Source organism: Mauremys mutica, chromosome 7, assembly GCF_020497125.1.
Source record: "Mauremys mutica isolate MM-2020 ecotype Southern chromosome 7, ASM2049712v1, whole genome shotgun sequence".
NCBI lineage: Eukaryota > Metazoa > Chordata > Testudines > Geoemydidae > Mauremys > Mauremys mutica.
In genome coordinates, this window is record NC_059078.1 from 115,392,313 (window position 1) to 115,414,548 (window position 22,236).

At 44.1% G+C, this 22,236-nt stretch overlaps 1 protein-coding gene across 1 annotated transcript in view; it reads left to right on the forward strand.

Moving 5' to 3' along the window:
* HSPA12A (heat shock protein family A (Hsp70) member 12A) overlaps positions 1-22,236 on the forward strand; it is a 76,571-nt gene that overhangs the window by 46,189 nt on the left and 8,146 nt on the right. The window contains exon 7 of the mRNA XM_045025221.1: positions 19,225-19,396. Coding sequence (XP_044881156.1) covers positions 19,225-19,396 — 172 coding nt within the window. The remainder of the gene's footprint in view (positions 1-19,224; positions 19,397-22,236) is intronic.

Genomic DNA, 22,236 nt, shown 5'->3' on the forward strand with positions numbered 1-22,236 from the left:
CTGGCTCTTTTTTGAATATCATGTCTGCCTCACTTTCGCTCTTGTGTAGAAAGGGAGTAATAATATTTACCTAACAGACTGTTTTTGAGGCTTAATTAATATTTGTACAGGCTAGGTTGGTCAGGACCAGAGGGGACAGTCAACCAAATTAAATGGTGAGAAATGCAAAACTGATAAAAGGCAATCCTGTATCACACAACATGTGATGAGAGTGCGTAACTCTTGTGCAACGGGAAGTCATTGAGGCTAAGAACTTAACAAGATTCCAAAAGGGATTGGACATTTATATGGATATCAAGAATATCCATAGTTGTTGTAATTAATTATAACAAATTTTGCGGAAGGAATATTAACCCTTATGCTTCTGGGCTTAAGTCAATATCTCGCTATTAGGGATCAGGATGAGACCTAATGTGGGGGGCAGATTACTCCACATATGCCTATTGCAGGGTTCTCATACTTTCCTCCGTAGCTTTTGGTCAGGTCACTGTCAGAGATTACTGGACTGGACCTTGGGTCTGATCCAACTGACAGTTCCTATGCTCATATGTACATCCCTTTAAAGATGTAAAATGCTGGATAGTTGATTATCAATATTGATATACATATAAAATGTATTTGAAAAAATTGATGTTCAGGTTTCCAGCATCAGTAAATGGATTTAAAAGAGCAAAGAAGGAATGGCTTTCTGATTCAATGAGACATTGACATAGAACCATTTGTAGCTATTTTACCAAGCTGAATATTTTGCAACTCTCCGGAGAGATATTTCAAAATATGTTCTTTGTAATAAAATAGTGCAACATGCCATTACTTTTTTTGTGTGCTGTTGCCTCAGTTGTGCACATCTGTTCTATTGTCAAACATTTTCCACCAGAAAAGAAGTCTGCTTTTTGAAAGGCACTGTTTTAAAAAAAAAAAAGAGTCAGAAATTAAATACTTAATCTTTTCCCAGAATTTATTGTAGTCTTGGCTTTCCTCTAGGATAGAGAGTGAATATTATGAGAGACAGGAAACCAAAAACAATAGAAATGTCAGGACTTCCTACAGAATTTGGTTATAATTAGTGAAGACTACATCAGCAGAAAGCAAAATCATAATTGGAGAAACAGTAATTGCATTAAGAGTCAGTAAAAATGCAATCACCCTCAGTACATTATAGCCCATAATGGAATGAGGCTTTCCAGTTCACCAAACTTACCTTCTTGTGACCTCATGACACAGTCCTGTTGACCTGCTCTACCTCAGGTCTAACTACCATTCATTTCAGTGGAAGCTATGCCTATCTAAAGATTGCAGGCTCAAGCTCCAGACATGTGGGAGGAGTGTAATTTATTTTCTTCAGTACTGTTAAAAACCCACAGACAGGATAAAATTTGCAAAAGCCCCAAAGTGATTTAGGAGCCTAAGTCCCATTTTCAAAAAGGCCTTTAGGTTAGATTTTCTATTGTGTAAGCACCTAAACAGATCCTGTGGTTGGCGTTAGGTGCCCTCCCTGTCAAGATGCTTTGGAAAATCCTACTAGGCACCTATCTGCATCTTTAGGTGCCTAAATACCTTTGAAAATCTGGCCCTTAGGCACCTAGGTCTCATTGAAAGGCTGCTGCTGCTGTTTGTATTATTTTGTATTGTATTACTATTTCATTACTTAATTCTCCCTTCATTTTCTAAGAAGCTAGAGAGACTTAGACTGAGATGCAATGCACAGTGTGGTTCATTTTCTGTTGGGTGCTGCCATAATAACCTTTTTTTCCTTTAAGTGTAGATCAGGGGTTTAATGCCTAAAGACGAAGATGATGTTTTGAACTTGTGAAGTCCTCATACTGCAGCCAACTGCATTGTAGCAAGCCTCTGATGTAAACTGCATAGGAAAGGAAATGGATTTAGACATATTAGTGGCTCTAGAGAGACAGAAGACTTTTCTTTAATGGCACTTGTTAACAGAGACAGAATTGTGTTAATTAATTGATTGTCGTGATTATCAGAGGCTTGTGGGATTATCTTGCCCTGACAATACTTTTACTTTTACGTTTGTGAATTCTTTTTAACATAAGCATTAAAGTGTTTATAAAGTGATACTGCTGAAGTTTGCAACCATAAATAATTAGGGAAGTATATTGGTCATGGAGTGAAGATCTGCATAGTGGGAAATGTGCTAACAAACCTAATTTTACACCTCTTAATAACTGCATATAGGTTTACATGAAATCACCAGGCAATGGACTAGGTGAGCCATTTTATCCAGCTTTGCAAAATTCTACTCATCCACTTGCCAGGGGCAAGATTTGTTTGGTTTGACTTGTTAGAGGCAAGTAAAATGTAAGGCTTTTCATTATGTTCCTGGTAACAGAGCAGGTGGATATTATTCTGTGCTTAGGAAGTAAATTTGCACAACTTCACAAGTGTGAACTATGTATAGCCTCCTTGAAATGCATTTGGAATCTCTTCCGTAGTAATTGTCTCACTTCATTGAAGTCCACACTGTATTTTTATGTAGAAAGGCGAGAATCTGTACTTAGAAGTGGAAATGTTAACAGGGAGCTCTGACATGGCATAGAAAGTCTTATCAGATAAATGAAAATAGTAGAGCTGATTGAAAAATCAGAATGTCCGTCCTTCCTGAGGAAAGACCACAGTACCTAATGGGATACCAGTCCACAGAGGCTAAAGAGGCAATCAGGCAACCAAACTATAACTTCTGTGAGGCTCAGGTGGACACAGATTAATGTCAACCTGGCCCAGAAACATTTCACTTTGGTTCTACAAGGCAAAATGTTTCAGTTTGAACTGACCCCATCTCCAAAATGAAATATTTCATTTAAACTTTCCCAGCAGAAAATCAATTTTTTTCAAAATTTCCCACACAAAACTCTTTTTAACCAAGTTTGCATAGGTCTCTTTATAGAACTAGTTTGCTCCACAAGAACCTATGGCAGAAAAGTAAGGGGGAAGGCTGCTGAACTCTGTAATGTTCAGAAGGTATGTGAATAAAGAGAAGCACTCTGTTATACCTTCAGTCTTGGCAGTTGGTGTGCATGTACAGTGTACAGAGAATATTCCTGCAAAAATATAACCTATGACACTGGAGAGCTCATGAGAGTCTAATAGGCTATAAAACTGAGAGTGCTAGGCATAAAAATTCCAGCTGCCGTATGGCTGATGGCTTCCTGCGTCCTGTAAAATGTAATATAATGCAGTCCATGATTACTGTAATGCCCCTGTTTGCTATGACTTCATCTACTGCATAAAAGCATCCTTTAGCAACAGTCATTTTGGAACTAGTTGCAGCAAAATTACCATAGTGGAAGAACAGAAATTGTGCTAGTGCAGTCCTGTTTCTGCCTGAAGACCTGCTGGCACAGCCCTTCATCTTGGCAAGCATTTCTTCTGCAATGTACACATTAACCTTATCCAGACTGATGTTAAATTTACTAGTGAGCGTGGGTCCACTCGTAATTTTGGAGCAAGGAAGGAGATCTGAGGCAGTTCCCACCAGCAGTCTAATTCCTATGAGGATCCCTTAAAGGCAGCATGAAACAGATGCTATTGTACTTCTCCAGTGACAATCTTCATTGGCTCCCTGCCAGCAGGGATGGTAAATCATAATCTCAGCACCTGCATAAAGGAGGCAACAGAATCCCCATCTCCCCTGCTGGTAGCAGCAGGATCTTCACACTCTGCTGTGCCGTGTGAGTTGGCAGCAGACTCTTCACAAACACACCACCAGCAGGCAGCAAGACGGTCACCCTTTCACACACACACCAGTCAGTAGGCAGCGCCTCCCATGATGATTGCACTACAATGTCGGCTTGGGGAAGCAAAAAGGGAAGTTCGTGGGGCTCAAGAAAGGGCTGTAGAATCCAGGGGTTCGTGACTTCAGTGAGCACCGATACAAAATTACTTCATCCTGTTCATACAAGGGAGGGGTGCTTTGGATTTAGAATGTGCTGTCGTGTGTACAAGTGAATAAGAGGGAGGTGGCAGCCATCAGAAGCAAATCCCAACACAGGCAGCTGGATATTCCGAGTTCCCCTGGCTCCATCATTCCCTGCAACCCGAAAGAGTCCACAGGCTCCTCTGGAGCTAGTGGACCTTTGGGCCTCTTGTTTTCCTAAATCATCTACACACCCATAATCTATACATTGATTGCAGCTCCTGTTTTGGCTTCCTGTGAAGTCTGCACTGGCCCATTGCTCCTGCTGATCTGCTAGGACCTGCAGGTGGTCTTGTGAGCTTTGGAACTAAGAGGCTTGATGGGGAGCAGGAGTCAACGGTATGAATGAAAGCTGGGGAGAAGGGGTGAAACTGATGCACAGAGGTTAGGTAGCAAGCCAGGAATCAAGCAGAGCAACTAAGCTCCACAGCTTTTCCTGCACCCTCTCTTCTCAGCTGTCCTGTGGAACTCCCACTTCCCGTGGTCCTAGTACCCTGTGAGCTCCAAGGCTCTGCAGGGTATCTGGCTGTCTGCCTTCTTGGGCTCTCAATGCATGTCATAAGCATTTCACTTTTTTGTAAATGAAGTTAGCAAAATTGAGAAGATGGAGTTGAGAAGTGTGTTGATAATGGACATGTTTCCAAGAAGCAGTGTTTAGAAACTGAGGAAGTTCAAGTTAAAATTAAAGAAACCCAAACATTTGGAAGTACAGTAATGCACAGTTAAGGCACCCAAACAACCTGGACTCTTATCTCTGTCACAATAACTGGAGGAAAAACAAACTTAGACAATCTAACAATCATAACAGAGAAATTTGTCTCAATGAGACAACTTAGCCATCTAGAACAAACTGGTTCATCTAATCAGCTACCAAAGATACTTGGATTTCCTGACCCTGAAGTGGTTGTGTCACCCGCAGGCGCCTTTACAACCTCACCTAGTCGATTGTTCAAAGATCATGCTGAAGGCAAACTGCATTCTTTGTTGAGATTCTAGGTGGCACCAATTATACGCCCAGGATGAAGGTACATTTTTCATCTTGTTTAACTGAATGCAACGCCCCAATTTCTGAACAGCCACTGGTAATAAGCCCCATTACAGGCTGTACTTTCTGCACCCATGATGGGACTTGCTTATTAATAGATTAGCAGATTGAAGTGAAATATCAAATAGATGACACTTTGTTGGAAATAAGTGGCTAAAGAATATAAGCAGGCACATGCATAATAAGAGCCAAGCTTGAGATGCCTTCTACCTGATCTTCAAAGGTGTCAAGCACCCACAATTCCCACTGACTTCAGTAGGTGCTGCAATACACATCACTTCTGTAAACCAGTCCCTGTATGTCTCAAATTGGGTACTCAGAAACTGAGGCTTCCCAAATTACTGGACCCTCTTGCAAATTTACGCCTGAGTGATGTGCAAAAAGATCACGGAGGAATTTTGTAGCACAGCTAAGAATGGAGGAATCAAATCCAGATCTCCTGACTTGCAGTCTCAGACTTTACCCACAAAACCATCTTTATTCTTTAAACAGAAAGAAAGTTATTTTACGGAAGGGGACATTTTTCCCAATGCTTCTTTGCAGTTAGATGAAAGTTTTTCATGCAGGTTGAATTCTTGTTTTAAACTCAGCTTGTGATGAGATGCCAGTGCAATGTCGGATTGATGGTGTACTCAGTGAAAATACTTGGTATTTGCATCCATGTTGAATTAAATTGATATTTTCTGTGTTAATTCACTTGTTAAAATGTCTGATTACTGCTAAGGGTGCAAGAACATTCTAGACTTCTCAAAACTGCTGCACTTTTTACCCACTCAGATTAAATAATCAGCTAGTGTGAGGAATATTTCCCTTCAAAATCAGAAGGATCAAGTAGAAATTCTAACTGAAATGATTTTTGAACTCTTTAATAAATAGTCTTGAGCACGTGAATAACTTCAGCCTTTTCACAGTGAGTCTGATGTTGCTGTCATGGTGTCAGATATGATTTGCTCCTTCTCACTGATACACCAAGGTAGGCTCTTGGCACAACAGTCACAAAGGGGAGAGATTAAGGACTTCTTGTGGATTTGACCAATGGGAAAAGCACTGGATAGTGACAGATTCCTTATCAGCTTTTTATAAAGTGTTTTGGTCCTTTTCCTTCACCAATAATATAGTCTGCACAGACTTAGGGTCCATTCCACAACCCTTACTTTCAGTAAATTATACTAGTCAATACTCGAAAGCGTAAGTACTACCCAATATGAGTAAGGATCATCAGAGTGTACCCTAAATATTTCCGAAGAATCCTTTGTAAATAAACCATAGTGGCAATAGTTTATACTTTGATAGCTCCTTTCATCTCAGGATCTCAAAGGTGTTAAAAATTAGTTAAGTGTCAAGACAACCTTGTGAGGGCAGCTGTGTTGCTCTGTACATGTTACAAATGGAGATGCTGAGACATAGAGAAGCTACCTTCCTCCTCAGTGTGGCACAGTAGGGAATGAAAAGAAGTCCTAATTCCCAGTTCCATACTAAACAGCAGTCAACACTGCTTTCCAGAAACTGTCTTGTACATCTGTCATCCTTGTATTATTATGTCATAGAGAGAGCTTTCTGGGGCAAGGAACATGTCTTGCTATCTTTGTAAAGTCTTGCAACAATAAGTGTCAAGACAAGACTCAGAACAATAGTTCAGGATAAGGAGGGCAAAGAGACCTTACTGGAGAGGAGGAGAAGTTAGTAAATGGACCTGTTAGAAATGGGCTTGAAGGAGAAGAGAGAGGATATTTGGAGAAGTGGGAATTGTTTGGCATTTAGGGGACAGCATATTAGGAAAGGCACACAGCCAGGAATGGCTAGTTTAATTTGCAGCAGATGGTAGCACTCGCTCCCTTCACACTCCTCTGGCATGTCCCCTACACCAGGATCAGGAGTGGAGGTGCCACTTCTACGCCAACTAGAAACCCCTCACACTGGGGGAATCCTCAGCTGGCAAGTTCCAACCGGTTTCTGTCCCCTTTGCTCCACCAGAGCAGCACAAGGAGATGATAGAGAGTCAGAGGATGTGACAGCAATAGACTGAAAGGACTGGGAGAAGCCTAGGAAGCAAGAGAGTGAAAGTAGGAAGAAGTGAAAGCAGACATGTAGAATTGTGATGGATTCGTTCCAGGGGTTTGGAGTGGAAGGGGAGGAGGGAAACTATTCAAATTGGGCCCCACACTTCCTAAAGCCGGCCCTGGAGGGTAGGTAGAGGCAAGTGATACTAAGGGAAAGATTGTTCAAGAAGGAACACATGCCCTATGCTTTCAAATGGTGCTGTCATGCACTATGAAAATAGGGGCTACAGTATTGGCCTATTGGCTAGATAAAGGCACTAGATGTAGAATAATAACTGCCGAAATGCCATTAGTGAACGAGAGAACCCTTAGATAGACACTTGACATGGATTGTTAATGTTCCAAACCATACCCGTCTGGACCAAATGGGATTTATCATCAGTATAAATTCCTATGATTATACTGAGCATCTGGTCAGCATGGCGTAAAGTCAGTACTACAAGAAAAATCAGTCCCCAGTCGTTTGAGCAGATGCCAAAGAGCGGGAGTTTGTGCATTCAGTTCCTGACAGTTTCAAGCAAGTTCCAACTTCTGAAATTGTTTTGGTATTTCATCTGCTTCTGCTAAAGCTCAGGTCCTAGCAAACACAATATTGTCCTTTCCTCGTCTTTCTTTTACTAACAGCAGCTTGATGTCTAGCTGGCAGCCGGTATCAAGCAGAGTGCCCCAAGGGTCAGTCCTGGGGCCAGTTTTGTTCAACATCTTTATTAATGAATGGGATTAATTGCACCCTCAGCAAGCTCGCAGATGACACTATGATGGGGGGAGAGGTAGATACGATGGAGGGTAGGGATAGGGTCCAGAGTGACCTAGACAAATTGGAGGAAATCTGATGAGGTTCAACAAGAACAAGTGCAGAGTTCTGCACTTAGAAAGGAAAAATCCCATGCACCGCTACAGGCTGGGGACTGACTGGCTAAGCAACAGTTGTGCAGAAAAGAACCTGGGGATTACAGTGGACGAGAAGCTGGATATGAGTTAGCAGTGTGCCCTTGTTGCCAAGAAGGCCAATGGCATATTGGGCTGTATTAGTAGTAGCATTACCAGCAGATCGAGGGAAGTGATTATTCCCCTCTATTCGGCATTGGTGAGGCCGCACCTGGAGTATTGCATCCAGTTTTGGTCCCCCCCTACAGAAGAGATGTGGACAAATTGGAAAGAGTCCAGCGGAGGGCAACGAAAATGATTAGGGGGCTGGGGCACATGACTTACGAGGAGAGGCTGAGGGAACTGAGCTTATTTAGTCAGCAGAAAAGAAGAGTGAGGGGGGATTTGATAGCAGCCTTCAATTACCTGAAGGGTGGTTCCAGAGAGGATGAAGCTAGGCTGTTCTCAGTGGTGGCAGATGATTGAACAAGAAGCAATGGTCTCAAGTTGCAGTGGGGGAGGTGTAGGTTGGATATTAGGAAATACTATTTCACTAGGAGGGTGGTGAAGCACTGGAATGGGTTGCCTAGGAAGGTGGTGGAATCTCCATCTTTAGAGGTTTTTAAGGCCCTGCTTGACAAAGCCTTGGCTGGGATGATTTAGTTGGTGTTGGTCCTGCTTTGAGCAGGGGGTTAGACTAGATGACCTCCTGAGGTCTCTTCCAACCCTAATCTTCTATGATTCTATGTCTACACTACCACTCGTGTCAGCAAAATTTATGTCGCTCAGCGGTGTGCCGCTGTAAGGTTTCTAGTGTAGACATAGCCTGGGTGAATTCAGTACTCCTGAAACATTAGAGATTTGTAGCATTTAACTGCACATAGCTATTAGTCTGCATAGTCTCACCCCAGTCTGTGGGAGGACCAGGGTTGTGGAATGGGCAAGGGAAGCGATCTCAAATTCAGAGGCACAAATCCAATAGGATCCTGGCTCCCCACCCCACAGATTTCATGGCACTCTTTAGACAAACTCTCCCTCCTTCTCACTGCTGGGTATTTCCCCCTTTCTGTAGCATGGGAGCATGGCAGGGCCAATAGCCATGCTTCCAATGACTCCCTGTCTGAGCTGCAGTCCATGATTCCAAAGCATGTGCAGTTGGAGATTATGCTGCCAAACACAGCATTAATTCTCCATTGATTTCCCCTTCAGATTAGCGACAGTTTTGGTGAAGAGCACGTGTAATGCAGTTGCTTCCCCACCTGACCCTAGCCATGATCACTTTTTCCCCATATGGACCTGGGATCATGCAGATATTTTGTGGAGGGAAAAGATGACTTCCTGGAAGATGGGGGCAACATTCTGCATTACCATTGCTCTGTCTACTGCCCCACTTACTGTTTTCTCTTCTGATTTGCTTCCTCTACAATGTGTCTAAGTAGGTAGGTTACCATATCTTTGGCTACTGCAAAATTCCTCTGGTAGTAAGCAGGGCTTTGGAGATGTGCTCTGGCTCTGCTCCAGCTCCAGGCAAAAACCTGCAGCTCCACTGCTCCAGAGCTGCTCCGCGCTCCAGCTCCGGGCTCCGCTCCAAAACCCTGGTAGTAAGTATTTTAGATGAGATTAATAAGTAATATGCTGATCCTGGCCTCCGAACTCCATAATCATTTGTTATGTGAATATTTAAAATGCCTAATTTAATTCAACTGGAAAACATTTCTGAGAGATTATGCAAAGTGGGTGTGAAATCATTAGAATAAGATGCCCTGAAAAACCAAGGAAAACTATTGTAGGAATCTTGCATATTATCTATCCTGTTTCTATCCCATTATAGGGCTTCCACTCAGAGAGGTTGTTGAACCCAGAGGGCATTTTTCTTGTGCTTTCAGTATTTAAATGATGCAGGAGGATGTAATGAATGGTTGATGTTAAATGGTTAAACTTGGATATTGACCCATTGCTGCATTATTTGTTTGTGCTGTTTGTATTACTTGTTTACTAGAATTTTCAGCTCCTGTCTTCGGGACACTTATATGTTCCATACAGCTGACTATTGAGCCACCAAGTTTGTATCTGGGTTTGAACTTTCCCAGAGTTCAGAGGTGTTCCGGGCATCCCTAGGGTCTAGGTGTTGTGGGGCAACCACATGTAAGATTGTAAGGGACTGGGCAGCTGCTAGGAATGGTTTAAGAAGCTATTGGTTCAGTGGATGCCAATTCAAACTGTAGAGGTGTTTAGAGCTGAAAACTGAAATGAGGGTAAAAATGAATTCAATATAAGCCAGCAGAGGCCACTGGGGTCTGGGAGAGCCTGTAAATGGGCACTTAATTAGATAATTGAGGAGCATAGGAACAGTTGTCTGTGCTCACCAGGAAGAGTGAGGGGAACATGCTAGACAGGGAAACATGGATGTCAGAAAATAAAAGGGAAGAAACCAAGTAAACTAGGGATGGCATCAAAATAGATGACAGGGAGGAGGAATATATTAACAAAGGGTGGAGAAGGCTAGAGGACTGGACAGCCAGCACACAAGCATTTTTAAAAGAATGATAAATATTGTATAAATATATAGTAGCAGTTTATACTCCATTGCTAGAAAAAGAGGAGATAAGAGGGGTCTCAAGGGAATCTAACAGGACAGTTATAAGACTGAGGGCTATTAATCTTGCCCATATTGCTAATTCTCGCATGCTTTTCGCATTGCACAGCCAATTACTCCTGTGCAGGGTGTGTAAAACACTACCAAATCATGACTGGGAATACGACAGGGGTCTCTTGATTCCCAGTCTTGTGCTCAGTCCACTAGACTACATTGCCTCATAGGCAAGTCAGCTAAACTTTTTTGCCTCAGTTTCCCTCATCTGCAAAATGGGGCTACTGCCTTTTGCCATAAGTGAAATCCAAAAATTATACATGATTATAACCAAATACATGATAGGTGAGTGAGTATCCTTGTCTTGTCACTTAATTTCACAGGTAGAGAAGCGGATGCTAACGATAATTACCCACTACATTTACATTTGTAAATGCAAAATGTTACATGCAATCAGTAGCACAGATGGGAAAAGAGTTTAGGACATCCTGTCTCCCACTCCCATTCTTAATCCACTAGAGTAAACGTTTTTGAGAGGTAACCTTGTCCATTTCTTCCTCCAGAGCTTTCTAAATTCATAAATGTGAATTTTCTAATGAAAATGGCTTTCTGACTCTTCACCAATATCCAGAGTGTTGGCTTAATGATTGTCTCTTGGGAAGCACTCAGATACTGAGGTGACGGGTGCCGCTGGAAGAAGACAAGTAAAAATATTTTGGGGAGGGCAAATAATTTGTTGTTTTGGCCTCAAGTAAAGGCAGCAATAGAAGCTAGAGCCATGAATGTATTTTAAAAAATAACCCATTATAGGATAAGTCTTTGATCCTGCAGGGTGCTAAGTGTCTTCAGTTTCTCTTGACTTCAGTGGGGGTTGAGGAGCTCAGCCCCTGGTAGGATTGAAGCCTGAAAACACTCAGAGCTTGTCTACACTACCGCTTAAGTCGATGTAACTTGTGTCACTCAGGGGTGTAAAAAAGTCTTCCACCGAGTGGCGCAAGTTACATTGACTTAAGCGCTGTCCACACCTGCGCTATGTGGGTGGGAGACACTCTCCTGCCAACATAGCTTCTGCCTTTCATGGACGTGGCGTAATTGTGTCAATGGGAGAGCGCTCTCCTGTCGGCATAGCGCGTCTTCACCAGACAATGCGCCGCTGTAGCGCTGCAGTGTAGACTTGCCCTCCAGGTCAGATTTTCAAATATCTTCCCATTGAGGCACCTACATGAATTGTCTGGATTGTCAAAAGAATTCAGCACCCAGAAGCTCCTGTTTTTACTCTCACTTCATTCTGGTGCCTAAATGCAATCTGAACTCTTGAAAATCCAGCTCCAGTTGTGGGTGCCGAGCACTTTTGGGAATCTGGCCCTAAGAAGATAAGTGGACTGAGTTAACTAGATGATCTGACCTCATTCTGTTATATTCATGTATTACTTTCTGTAATGTAAGTCTCTGATTATTCTGAAAGCTAAAATCATAGCATGTATGTGTGTGAGGGTGTCGTGATTTTCAAATATTTTGGGGAAAGGCTTTTTAAGTATCAAACCTAAAGGTTTAACACCATGGCATTAAGCGTGTTGTTCAGGTAGCTTTCTGAAATGTGTTACCCCTTTGTGAGCCTCTTGGTGCTAATGCATTGAGTCTTTTCCCTTGTTGCTCATCTTCTTTGCTGGCATGCTCAGCTGTGTAATTAGGTCTCCGTTGTTTATTTGTGACATCCCAGTTTGATGCCATGGGACTGGAGAAAGTGCTAGCCAGTGAGAAAAAAGTAGGGTTAAAGAAGAGTTCACTTACTGACACACTAAGCAGGCGATGTTATCACAAATCTGTTAACACAATGAACTGATTAGTTTAAACAGTGTAAATTTCGTAAGGCACTTAATTTCCAGCTGCAGTGGCGCTGTCTTAGCTCAGTTACAGAATACATTCCCTACAAATACTATGCTGTGCACAACTTGCGATCACAGCTTTCCTGTTGTTAGCAATTATAGTAAATATTCTGGTAAACCCAAAATTTGCCATTTATTCACAGCTGCTGTTTATTTGTAATAACAGTTGGGTGAAGGGTACCAACCTGTAGAACTCAGTTCCGTAATGACCCACATCAACTTTATGCAGATATTATATAGGGCCAGCTTTATAGATGCCCCTGCAGATTTTGCACACACCAACTAGCATTTATATGCTCAAATTAAATAGCTGCCTAATTAGCTGCGAGAGGGAGCTTGGGCTTGTAGCTAAAGCTAAGGCACTGAACTGGAACTCAGGAGTTGTGAAATTAGAATTCCTACGTCTGCCACGGACTTTCTGTGTGGCCTTGGGCAAGTCATTTAATCTTCTTCGAGTGCTTGTTCACGTCCATTCCACATTAGGTGTGCACGCACCGCATGCACGAGCGTTGGAAACTTTTCCCTTAGCGGCTCCCGTTGGGCCAGCGGGGCGCCCCCCCTTAGTGGTGCCACTGTGCCATGCATATATACCCCCGCTGGCCTGACCCCCTCCAGTTTCTTCTTACCGTCCCTGGCAGCGTTGGAACAACCTTTTTCTCTCCTTCAAGAAGCAATCCCTTAGCATTAGAGTTACATAGCTGTTATCAGTTCGTTAGCATTCCCTTGTTGTGGACACTTAGTAGGTTAGGTGCTTGGAGGCTTCCAGCACCTGCCCCAGGCTGCAGGGCATGCTGCAGGGGAAGCACACCAAATGAAGTGGTGTAAGATTTGCAAGGCGTTCAAGCCAAGAACAAAGAGAGCGGAACACCCGAGGCTCCAGCTTCCTCAGTGTGGAGTGCCCCGGAGTCGTCAAGAGACCTGGTGCTGGCCAAGCACGGTAAGCCATCGAACTCGGAGCGGCAAAGTAGGCCCCGGCACCGCTCATCCTCCCTGGTGCGGCCCAAGGCGCCGCCAAAGGAAGGGCGCGGACGTTCCCCGCAAAGGAGACCAGTACCATCCAAGGCCCCGAGCACCGGGAAGAGAGTGATGGATGCTGTACTGGTGCCGTCACCAACAATACCAGCGCCACAAGTCCCACTGAGTCCAGCTCTAAGTGAATTCAGTGTGGACGACGGGCTTGAGGGAGTAATAGATCAGCCCTCCACACCTGACACATTTGAGGCAGCAAAGGACCTCATTGGTTTATCAGTGGTGAGCCCCCTCCCGGCCAGGGAGACGCCTTCAGCATCCGTTCCCAGGGTGCCGTCGAGAGGGAAGCCAGCAATGGTGCGCCATTCAAGGACACCGTCCCGGCATCACTCCCGGCATTGGTCCCGGTCAAGCTCAGAGTCCTTGGACTCCAAATTACCCCTGACTCAGAGGGAAGTCCCGGTACCGGAGGGGAAGAGTACACTCAAGATTGGAGGGGTGGACTTCCCTACCCCAGCCCACTCAGTTTGTATAAAGCTCAGCTACTTATGTAGCATCAAGGAAGCAGACTGGTGTTCCCTCTACAATATAAATACATAAAAGCCAAGGCAACCCATCCCAACACAAGGACCAGGGTAGTTTGTGTCTTAATGACCACTGGATTTATCTCAAAGACTTAATGTAAATTATTTTCTATACTGAGCATCTCATTTCTGAAAATTAGTGAGTGTGGAGTGAGCTAGATTGTAACTTTTCAGGATGCGGCCATGGACTCTGCTTTTATTCTCTTTGTAGAGCACACAAAAACCATGATGCGCCATGCAGATGTTTAATAATAATTAGTCAGGCAGTCTTTGATGAGTAGCCTACCTGAAGGTACAGTTCTCAGCGCATGCAGGTACAGCTTTCCTTTAGGCTCAGGAGACCATGCTAGCTATGGGGCAGCTACTTTTCTCGAAAAATGACACATTGTACATCTGGAAAATGGTGACGTGCTTAAACACCATATAACACCAAGTGAAAAGGGGGCACTAGCCAGTGATGAGCTGCCAATTTTTTAACAACGGGTTCCCTCCTCCCTCCAAAATTTTAACAACGGGTTCCCTCCTTCCCCCCCCCTCCGTGGGGGGGGGGTCGTGCCCCATCCAACCCCTCATGTTCCTTAACACACACACTCCGAGACCCCTGACCCATCCCCCCCCTTCCCTGTCCCCTGACTGCCCCTTGCCGCCCCACCCAACCCCTCCTCTCATTCTCAATGGCCCCCCAGAACCCCTACCCCATACAACTACCCCTTCTCTCTGTCCCTGAGTGCCCCCACCACCTCATCCAACCCTGCTCTTTCCTGACTGCTCCCCGGGACCCTTGCCCCCATTCAATCCCCCTGTTCCCTGCCCTCTGACTGCCCTGACCCCTATCCAGCCCCCCACAACCCACCCCCTCCCTGCCCCCTTACCACACTGCCTGGGGACCGGGTCCACTCTGCCAGGACCACGACCGGCGCCGCTTGGCCCGACTCCCCGGGCCGGCCCGGCACCGGGGCCCGACTCCCTGGGCCGGCCCGACTCCCCGGGCCGGCGCTGGGCTGGAGGGAGCTGCGGTCTGGGACCGGGAGCTGCTGAGCCAGCCGCACCTCCCCTCCCCCTCCGCACCCCAGCTTACCTGCTGGCTGCCTCCATGCTGCTTGTTCAGGCTTCCCGCGAACATCTGATTCGCGGGAAGCAGGGGAGGGGGAGGAGAAGGGGGCGGAGCAGGAGAGGAGTGGGCAGGAACTTTTGTTAAATTTAGCAGCCCTTAACAAGCGGTTCTAAAATGGCTGCTAAATTTAACAACGGGTTCCCGCGAACCCGTGCGAACCCGCTGCAGCTCACCCCTGGCACTAGCCATAAAAATGGATAATTCATTTAGTACTGAGCCATCGGCAGTGCTGCACTGCTGGTGCTTGTACTAGCACTGGTATTTCTTACTTTGTGAAGGGCACTCCAGTAAGGAGGAGCCTCTGTGTGCCACTGCCCCTCTCCCATTCAGCTTTGCATGCTCTAACACCTAGTCTCAGGATTGCAGAAGCAGCCCAAGATCCATTGTGCATTGTAGCATGGACAACTGAATGGGGACAAGTTGTTGGTTTGCTGATACAGATGAGGCCTTAGCTTGGCGAGCTGGCTCTGTTGCATGTAGAAGCTGGGACCACTGGAGTGCATTACTCCTACAACGTTGCGAGTGATCGTTAGTTAGAAATAATTTCTAGTGACTAACAAACATAATACGTCATGGCAAGCTTGGAAAGCGTTAGACTGGCTCCAAATTAACAAACATTTAGGTCTGGATTCTACCTCAATATAGCGATGCTCTGAGTAGCTCCAGAGAACTAAATAGTCCTCAGTCATTTGAAATGCAGAATTATCATCGTCAGTGTTCTCAAGAACGACCCTTCTTCTCCCTAGACTAGTCTGCCATGTTACGGGACACAATGAAATACCATTTTGATTTGAGGGGGTTTTTTTAATGCAATAAAATACAGACAGCACTATAGAGAAATATTCAGCATAATTTGAGCTTTTAAGAAAGGAACATATACAAAGCTGAGATCCAGCCTGTGTGAATGGCTCCCATCTCCGAAAGCCTCCATAATTAGCACCATCAACACTTTTGTATTTCACAAAGCCATGCACCATGCTATCATTCACTCTACTCTATTAGGCTTTATTTATTTCACAGTGGCCTACTCAAAATGAATGGAGTATTAGGAAAAATACACAGTCATTCACAAGGTTTAAATACAGTTCCTAATACTATCTGTTTGAAGTACTAAAGGCCGCAGTTATGGTTCCTTTTTCAAAGGACACATTAGACATCATTTTGCAGGCAGGATAACTAAAGGCAACAGCAATAAAATCCACAGTACTAAATAATATGGCTTATCCATGAAGTACACAGATATCTTTGGATTGCAAAACTGATGAGAAGAACTGACACTGAGGGCTCGATTAGTGCAAAAAAAAATTTATGCTTCATCAGTTGAATTTACCATCCTGATCTATTATGAATTAGATGTTAATTGGAGTCATTCCCTTTATGTGCACCCTCCCCTGTCTGCCTCCACAGACATATAGGTGACCAAACCTTCCTGAAACCCCCTCTCCACCCATCCCCCCTCCACACACACATACAAATGGTAGAACCTAGACACCCACCACTGAAGTGGTATAAAACATCACCTCATCACCTTGTGCAGATCTCCCAAGAACTCTTCCCCATTTACAAGGGAAATATTTATATAAATCCGAATTCACACATAGAGAGATGGTTGTTCTGTGCCTTCGGCGTGTAGGAATGGCAATCTAATGGGGAAGGCACTGGATTGGACCTCAAAAAATAGAGTCCAATTCCTGGCTCAGTCACAGACTCCTTGGGCACTTACCTACCCTGTGCCTCAGTTCTCCCTCTATAAACCTGGGATAATACTTTCCTACCTTGTAGGAGTATTGAAAGAATAAAATCTATTAACAATTCTGAGGCATCCAGATATTACAGTGATGAGAGCCATATAAGTACTAATCTAGACTAAGGTTGCCAGGTGTCTGGTTTTCAGCTGGAACACCTGATCGAAAAGGGAACTTGGCGGCACCGCTGACTGGGCTGTCTAAAATCCAGTCGGCAGCGCAGCGTGTCTAAGGCAGGATCCCTGCCTGCCAAGGCGCCACACGGCTCCTGGAAGGGAGGGGCAGCCAGGGGACTCTGTGTGCTGCCCTGGCCCCAAGCGCTAGCTTTGCAGCTCCCATTGGCTGAGAACCGCGGCCAATGGGAGCTGCAGGGGTGGCACCTGCAGACAGGGCAGCACGTGGAGCCACCTGGCCAGCCTCCGCATAGAAGCCGGATGGGGGACATGCCGCTGTTTCTGGGAGTTACTTGAGGTAAGTGCCCTCGGAGCCTGCACCCCGACCCCCTTCCGTGCCCTGACCCCCTCGCGCTGAGCAGTCTGGCCTGAGCATTGGCTTATGAACAAGCTTTACTTTCACTTATACTTTCTCATACAAGCAAGTTATTTCCCAGCACATACAACCAGCAGTTGTCTTATTACTGTAGTGCGAAGTGTAACCGTGTAAACTGTTTTGGGTTCCAGCGCAGGTCAGCTGTTCTTCCATCTGAGCCACTTTTTGTTTGTTTGTTTGTTTGTTTTGTATTTTAAAGGCTTGTTCACATCTGAGGTAATTGTTTTTTGGAACGCTCTCATGCAGAGACAGTGTATGTGCATGAATCAAAGCACCCAAAAGTTGCCTGGGAGACTGACAATGAAAACAAATAAACCAAAAAACCATTCTCCTCTTTACCAACATGCTTTAGCACTAAGGAAAACGGTTTACCAATAAATAACATTAGCAGGAAAACCTCAACTTGAGTTGGAACTGTAGGAGCTTGGAAATGTCAATGTTGCCTGTCATAAGAGAAAATCAGAATCTAGGGCAGAGGTGGGCAAACTATGGCCTGCGGGCCACATCCTGCCCACGGGACCGTCCTGCCCGGCCCTTGAGCTCCCGGCCGGGGAGGCGAGTCCCCGGCCCCTCCCCTGATGTCCCCTCTCCCCTGCAGTTACGCTACTGTGTGGGCAGCGTAGCTGGCTCCAGCTGGGCAGTGTGTCTTCCAGGGGTTGAATAAGGGGCAGGGGATCCCGGGGGACAGTCAGGGGACAGGGAGTGGTGGGCAGTTGGATGGGGTGGAGGTTCTGAGGGGGGCAGGAAGTGGGAGGCCAGGCTGTTTGGAGAAGCACAGCCTTCCCTACCCGGCCCTCCATACAGTTGCGCAGCCCCAATGTGGCCCACCCCTGATCTAGGGGGAAACACCGGAGCTTGTAGGAGAAAAGAAAAGTAGGACAAGAGCACACTTGCCAACTTTTGTGATATTTAGAATTTTTCTTAAAGCCCCAACTCTTGGAGTCATGTGATTATATGAGACTCGTAGGTTTCATGGGGAGGGGGAGAAGTAAGTTTGTAGCCCTTATAGTTGTAGAGAAAACCTTGAAAACATGACCCCTAAAGGCTCACAAACCAGAAAGCAAATAAAAAGAACTGTAAATATTGTTTTCAAAAATGTCTTGATTCTTAAGCCAGTCTCATGATGTTTTGCAGGCCTGACATGATTTTGAATGCATGGGTTCGCGATACTGAGTCTGCATCTTAAAACTATTGCAGAATATGGGTGTGTGTAAAAGTGATCGGAAAAGGAAAACTCAAAGTGAAAAGACGGATATTTGGCCAAGGGCATCATACAGATCAGTGACTTCAGGGGACTCCTCTTGCTGGCTTTCTGCAAGAGCTACTTGTGGAAATTTCTTCAGCCCCACCACACATGTAAACAAAATTTGCTGGGCTGATACAATAACCAGAGTATTATCCACTTGCTCTGTGTAGTGATAAAACAAGAGTGATGCGTTAATGTTATTGTTACAGGGAAAGGAGGGCAAAAGTATGTCTCCGTTTCTTGACAGAAGGTTGGGACTCTTGAGAAGTTTAGATTCGGCTGGGTTAACGAGAAGCGCAGATTGTAGACAGTTTACCCTGAATTTCAACGAGTCTTCTCTAGCTGTCTTTCTCGGCCTATCATACGCACTCACCTCATTAACTAGATACTAAGCATGGTAAGTGCATGCATCTTCCCCAGTTACAACCTGCAAAGTTGTGAAAACTGAAGACATAATTTTTTCCAGACCAAGATCCTTAGCCAATGGCTCAGCAGCTTTTTAGTGGCATTTAACTTAGAAAGAAATGCAGAGCTGGTTTAAATGTTCATTGTTCACCTATCAAACCAGTCTGAGATGAAGACTATCTGGTTACATTTTTTCCCACCCCACTTCTCTGAATGATTCTGTCTCACAGGCAGGAATGGCAACTCCTGAAAACCCCGAGCAGCTGATAATTGCCCTGGAACCTGAGGCTGCTTCCATCTACTGCAGAAAGCTCCGCCTTCACCAGATGATAGACCTGAGCAGCAAAGCACCTGTCAATGGTTATAACGCTAGTGACACCATAGGAGCTGGATTTACACAGGGTACCTCTTCTACTAACCAACTTGAGATCTAGTGCCTTTTGCCTACGTTAGATTTGGTCATTAGGGCAGTTTTCGTACTATTTCCTGTAGGTTATCATTGCTGCTTTGTGTTAGTGGAACATTACAGGCTAGTATAGAAAAAATTCTCTATTTACTTTAATTTGACTATTTTGGGCACTGATCCTGCAAACGCTTGTGCTCAGTGCTTAACTTTAAGCATGCAAGTAGCACGATTGACTTTATTGGGACATGAGGGACTACTCACAGGTTTGAAGTTAAGCAAAGGCATAGTGTTTGCAGGATCGGGACCTTACTGATCCGTTTTAATGTAATTGCTAATTGTTTCCTAGTGCAGATTTAAGTTTACTTTTGTGAGCCAACAATGATGTGTTAAACTAGCTATATTAATTTAACAAGGGATTACACTTGAATTTGCCATCAGACCTTTAATGTTTCTGGAATTTTTGTCAAAAGTTGGGCACTTGGTGATTTTTGGTTCATAATTACGTTGGTCACCATGAAATAGTCAGCATTCACCAGTAGTTAGCAAAACTGTGCCACGTGATACAGCACAGCATTTTCTTTGAACTGTGAACAGAAACTAAGTATTGTGCTTCAGATACCATGGTGTGTTATCTGTTGTTACTGTGAATGTTGGTAATTTTCGCTCCATGGATCTGAAGAAGTGGGGTTTTTACCCACGAAAGCTTATGCCCAAATATATCTGTTAGACTTTAAGGTGCCACCGGACTCCTCGTTGTTTTTGTGCATGTTGAGTTTTCACTAGCTCCTGTGGTAGGTTTGATGCAGACTCATTTACACCGAGAGGCAGATTATGGAGTGTAATTTAACTGGTTTGCAGATGGATCATCTTTCACTGCAGAAGTTTTTGAAAACTGTCATTCTGACTGACTCTGAAGTTAGGCAGTAAAGATGGGACAAGTTTTGATTGTAACGTAAAGATCCAAATTATCTACTAGTATAAATTGGTGCACTCCATTGAGAGCTGTGGAGTTGTGCCAGTTTACCCCCGCAGAGAATTTGGCAAAAGATCTTATACTTTGTCATGTTTTCCAGCTCAAAACAACAAAAGCAAATGGAAGATTCAGCTAATAAACCCGTTCAAGACATTTTATTTCTCCCTGTCCTTAATGGAAGCCACTTTTTTTTAGTTAACAGAATGTGATGACCCACTTTGCCCCCAGAAATTTCATAATTAGTAAAACCTGATTGAGTCCTTTTAAAGTAGCATGTCTTATTTATCTAGATGAAATAATATTTAGCCACCACAATTTTAGCCCTGTGCATGCCACAAAGACCCTGATGCGGGTTTATTCAGTAGTACCACAGGTAAGATCCTCGCCGCTGACAAAGCCTGTGTAAAGAGGTTTTGCTCAGGGGTGTCTCTTAATGGGCAGGAGGACAGACGCATCCCTCCTGTGCCAGAACTTCTTCACAGCTGGAGCTGGAGCTTGAGCAACTGTGCACCCCTACGCAAGCGATTTTTGGCTGGTGCAACCATGTATTTGTTGATGCATTGGTCATGCCTCTGCACCTGCCCTCTGGCTGCCATCCTTATTCAGGCTGATGTAGCCCCTGCAGAGCACAGTTCTTACAGAACATAGGGTGCAAACCTGTGTGTGGGTTCAACACATTTTGCCCCGCCCTCTGTGTAGCTGAGCCACATGCTCAGGACCTTCCGTGACCTCTTACTTGGGCTGCCAGGGCATTTATCCCTATGCAAACGAAAGCATTTTTTGGTTTGGGGGTTAAAGGGAGCTACAGGGCTGGGCTGTTGAGCAAAATCTGTTCACAAAGTCATGGGATTCTGTCAAAAGTCTTTTTACAGCTCTCTTTCTTGACTTAATACGGTAAAAGTTGGTATAGATGAAAAGGATTTAATTCAATTAGAATTAATAGAAACAAAGCTTTGAGTGAATTAATTTGGGTTTAATCTAAAATTCAGTAAAAGCATGGCAGGAACCCAAGCAAAGCTGAGATGAGATCAAGAAGGAAAACCCTTTAAACATAAACAGAGAAGAGCTGTTCAAGGACTATTTTAGTGCTGTGCAGTCAAAACAAAAGTTGTACTCTTCGGAATACTGAGGATAAATTTGCATTAGGAGAGGAAGCATAGTGTAATGGTTAAAGGAATGTTTCTCAGTCTGATCCAATGCCTGTTAAAGTCAATGGAAAGACTCTTATTGACTTCAGTGGGTGTTGGATCAGGCCCTTCTTTGGATTCTGTCCGTTGCTGACATTGACTGCGGTGTCACTTAACATTTCTGTGTCTGCTTCTCAATTTGTAAAATGAGGATAATATTATTTGCTTCCATCACAGGAGAATTGAGGTTTTATTTATTGGCTTTTGATATCCTCAAATGGAAGACACTATAGAAATGTGAAGTAGTAGTATCATTAGCTAGCAAAATATAATTGTCCTCTTATATACAATAAATGTACCTTTTTCTAGTTTTAGATAGAATTTTTTCAAATGAAACAATATTTTGCTATACCATGGAATGTGTCTGCGTTTTTCTGTAGTATCATATAAATGACCTTTAAAGATGAGTGAAAGTTATATTGGAAATGATTTAGTAGTCATTTAGTTGCACAAGCTGGGTTTAGAAATACATTAGTAGAGACACTTAGCAAATCACATGACATATTTTAAATTCCATAAGGAGATTAATTTTCATAAAATGCATTATTGCTATAACTATGTGATACTAGATTATACTTCATTTTTAAATCATATGTATTTAAATTGACCTGTGCTAGTATGTGCGGATATGTCATGGGCCAAATCCTACAGGTTCTCCATCAAGCAAAACTCTAAT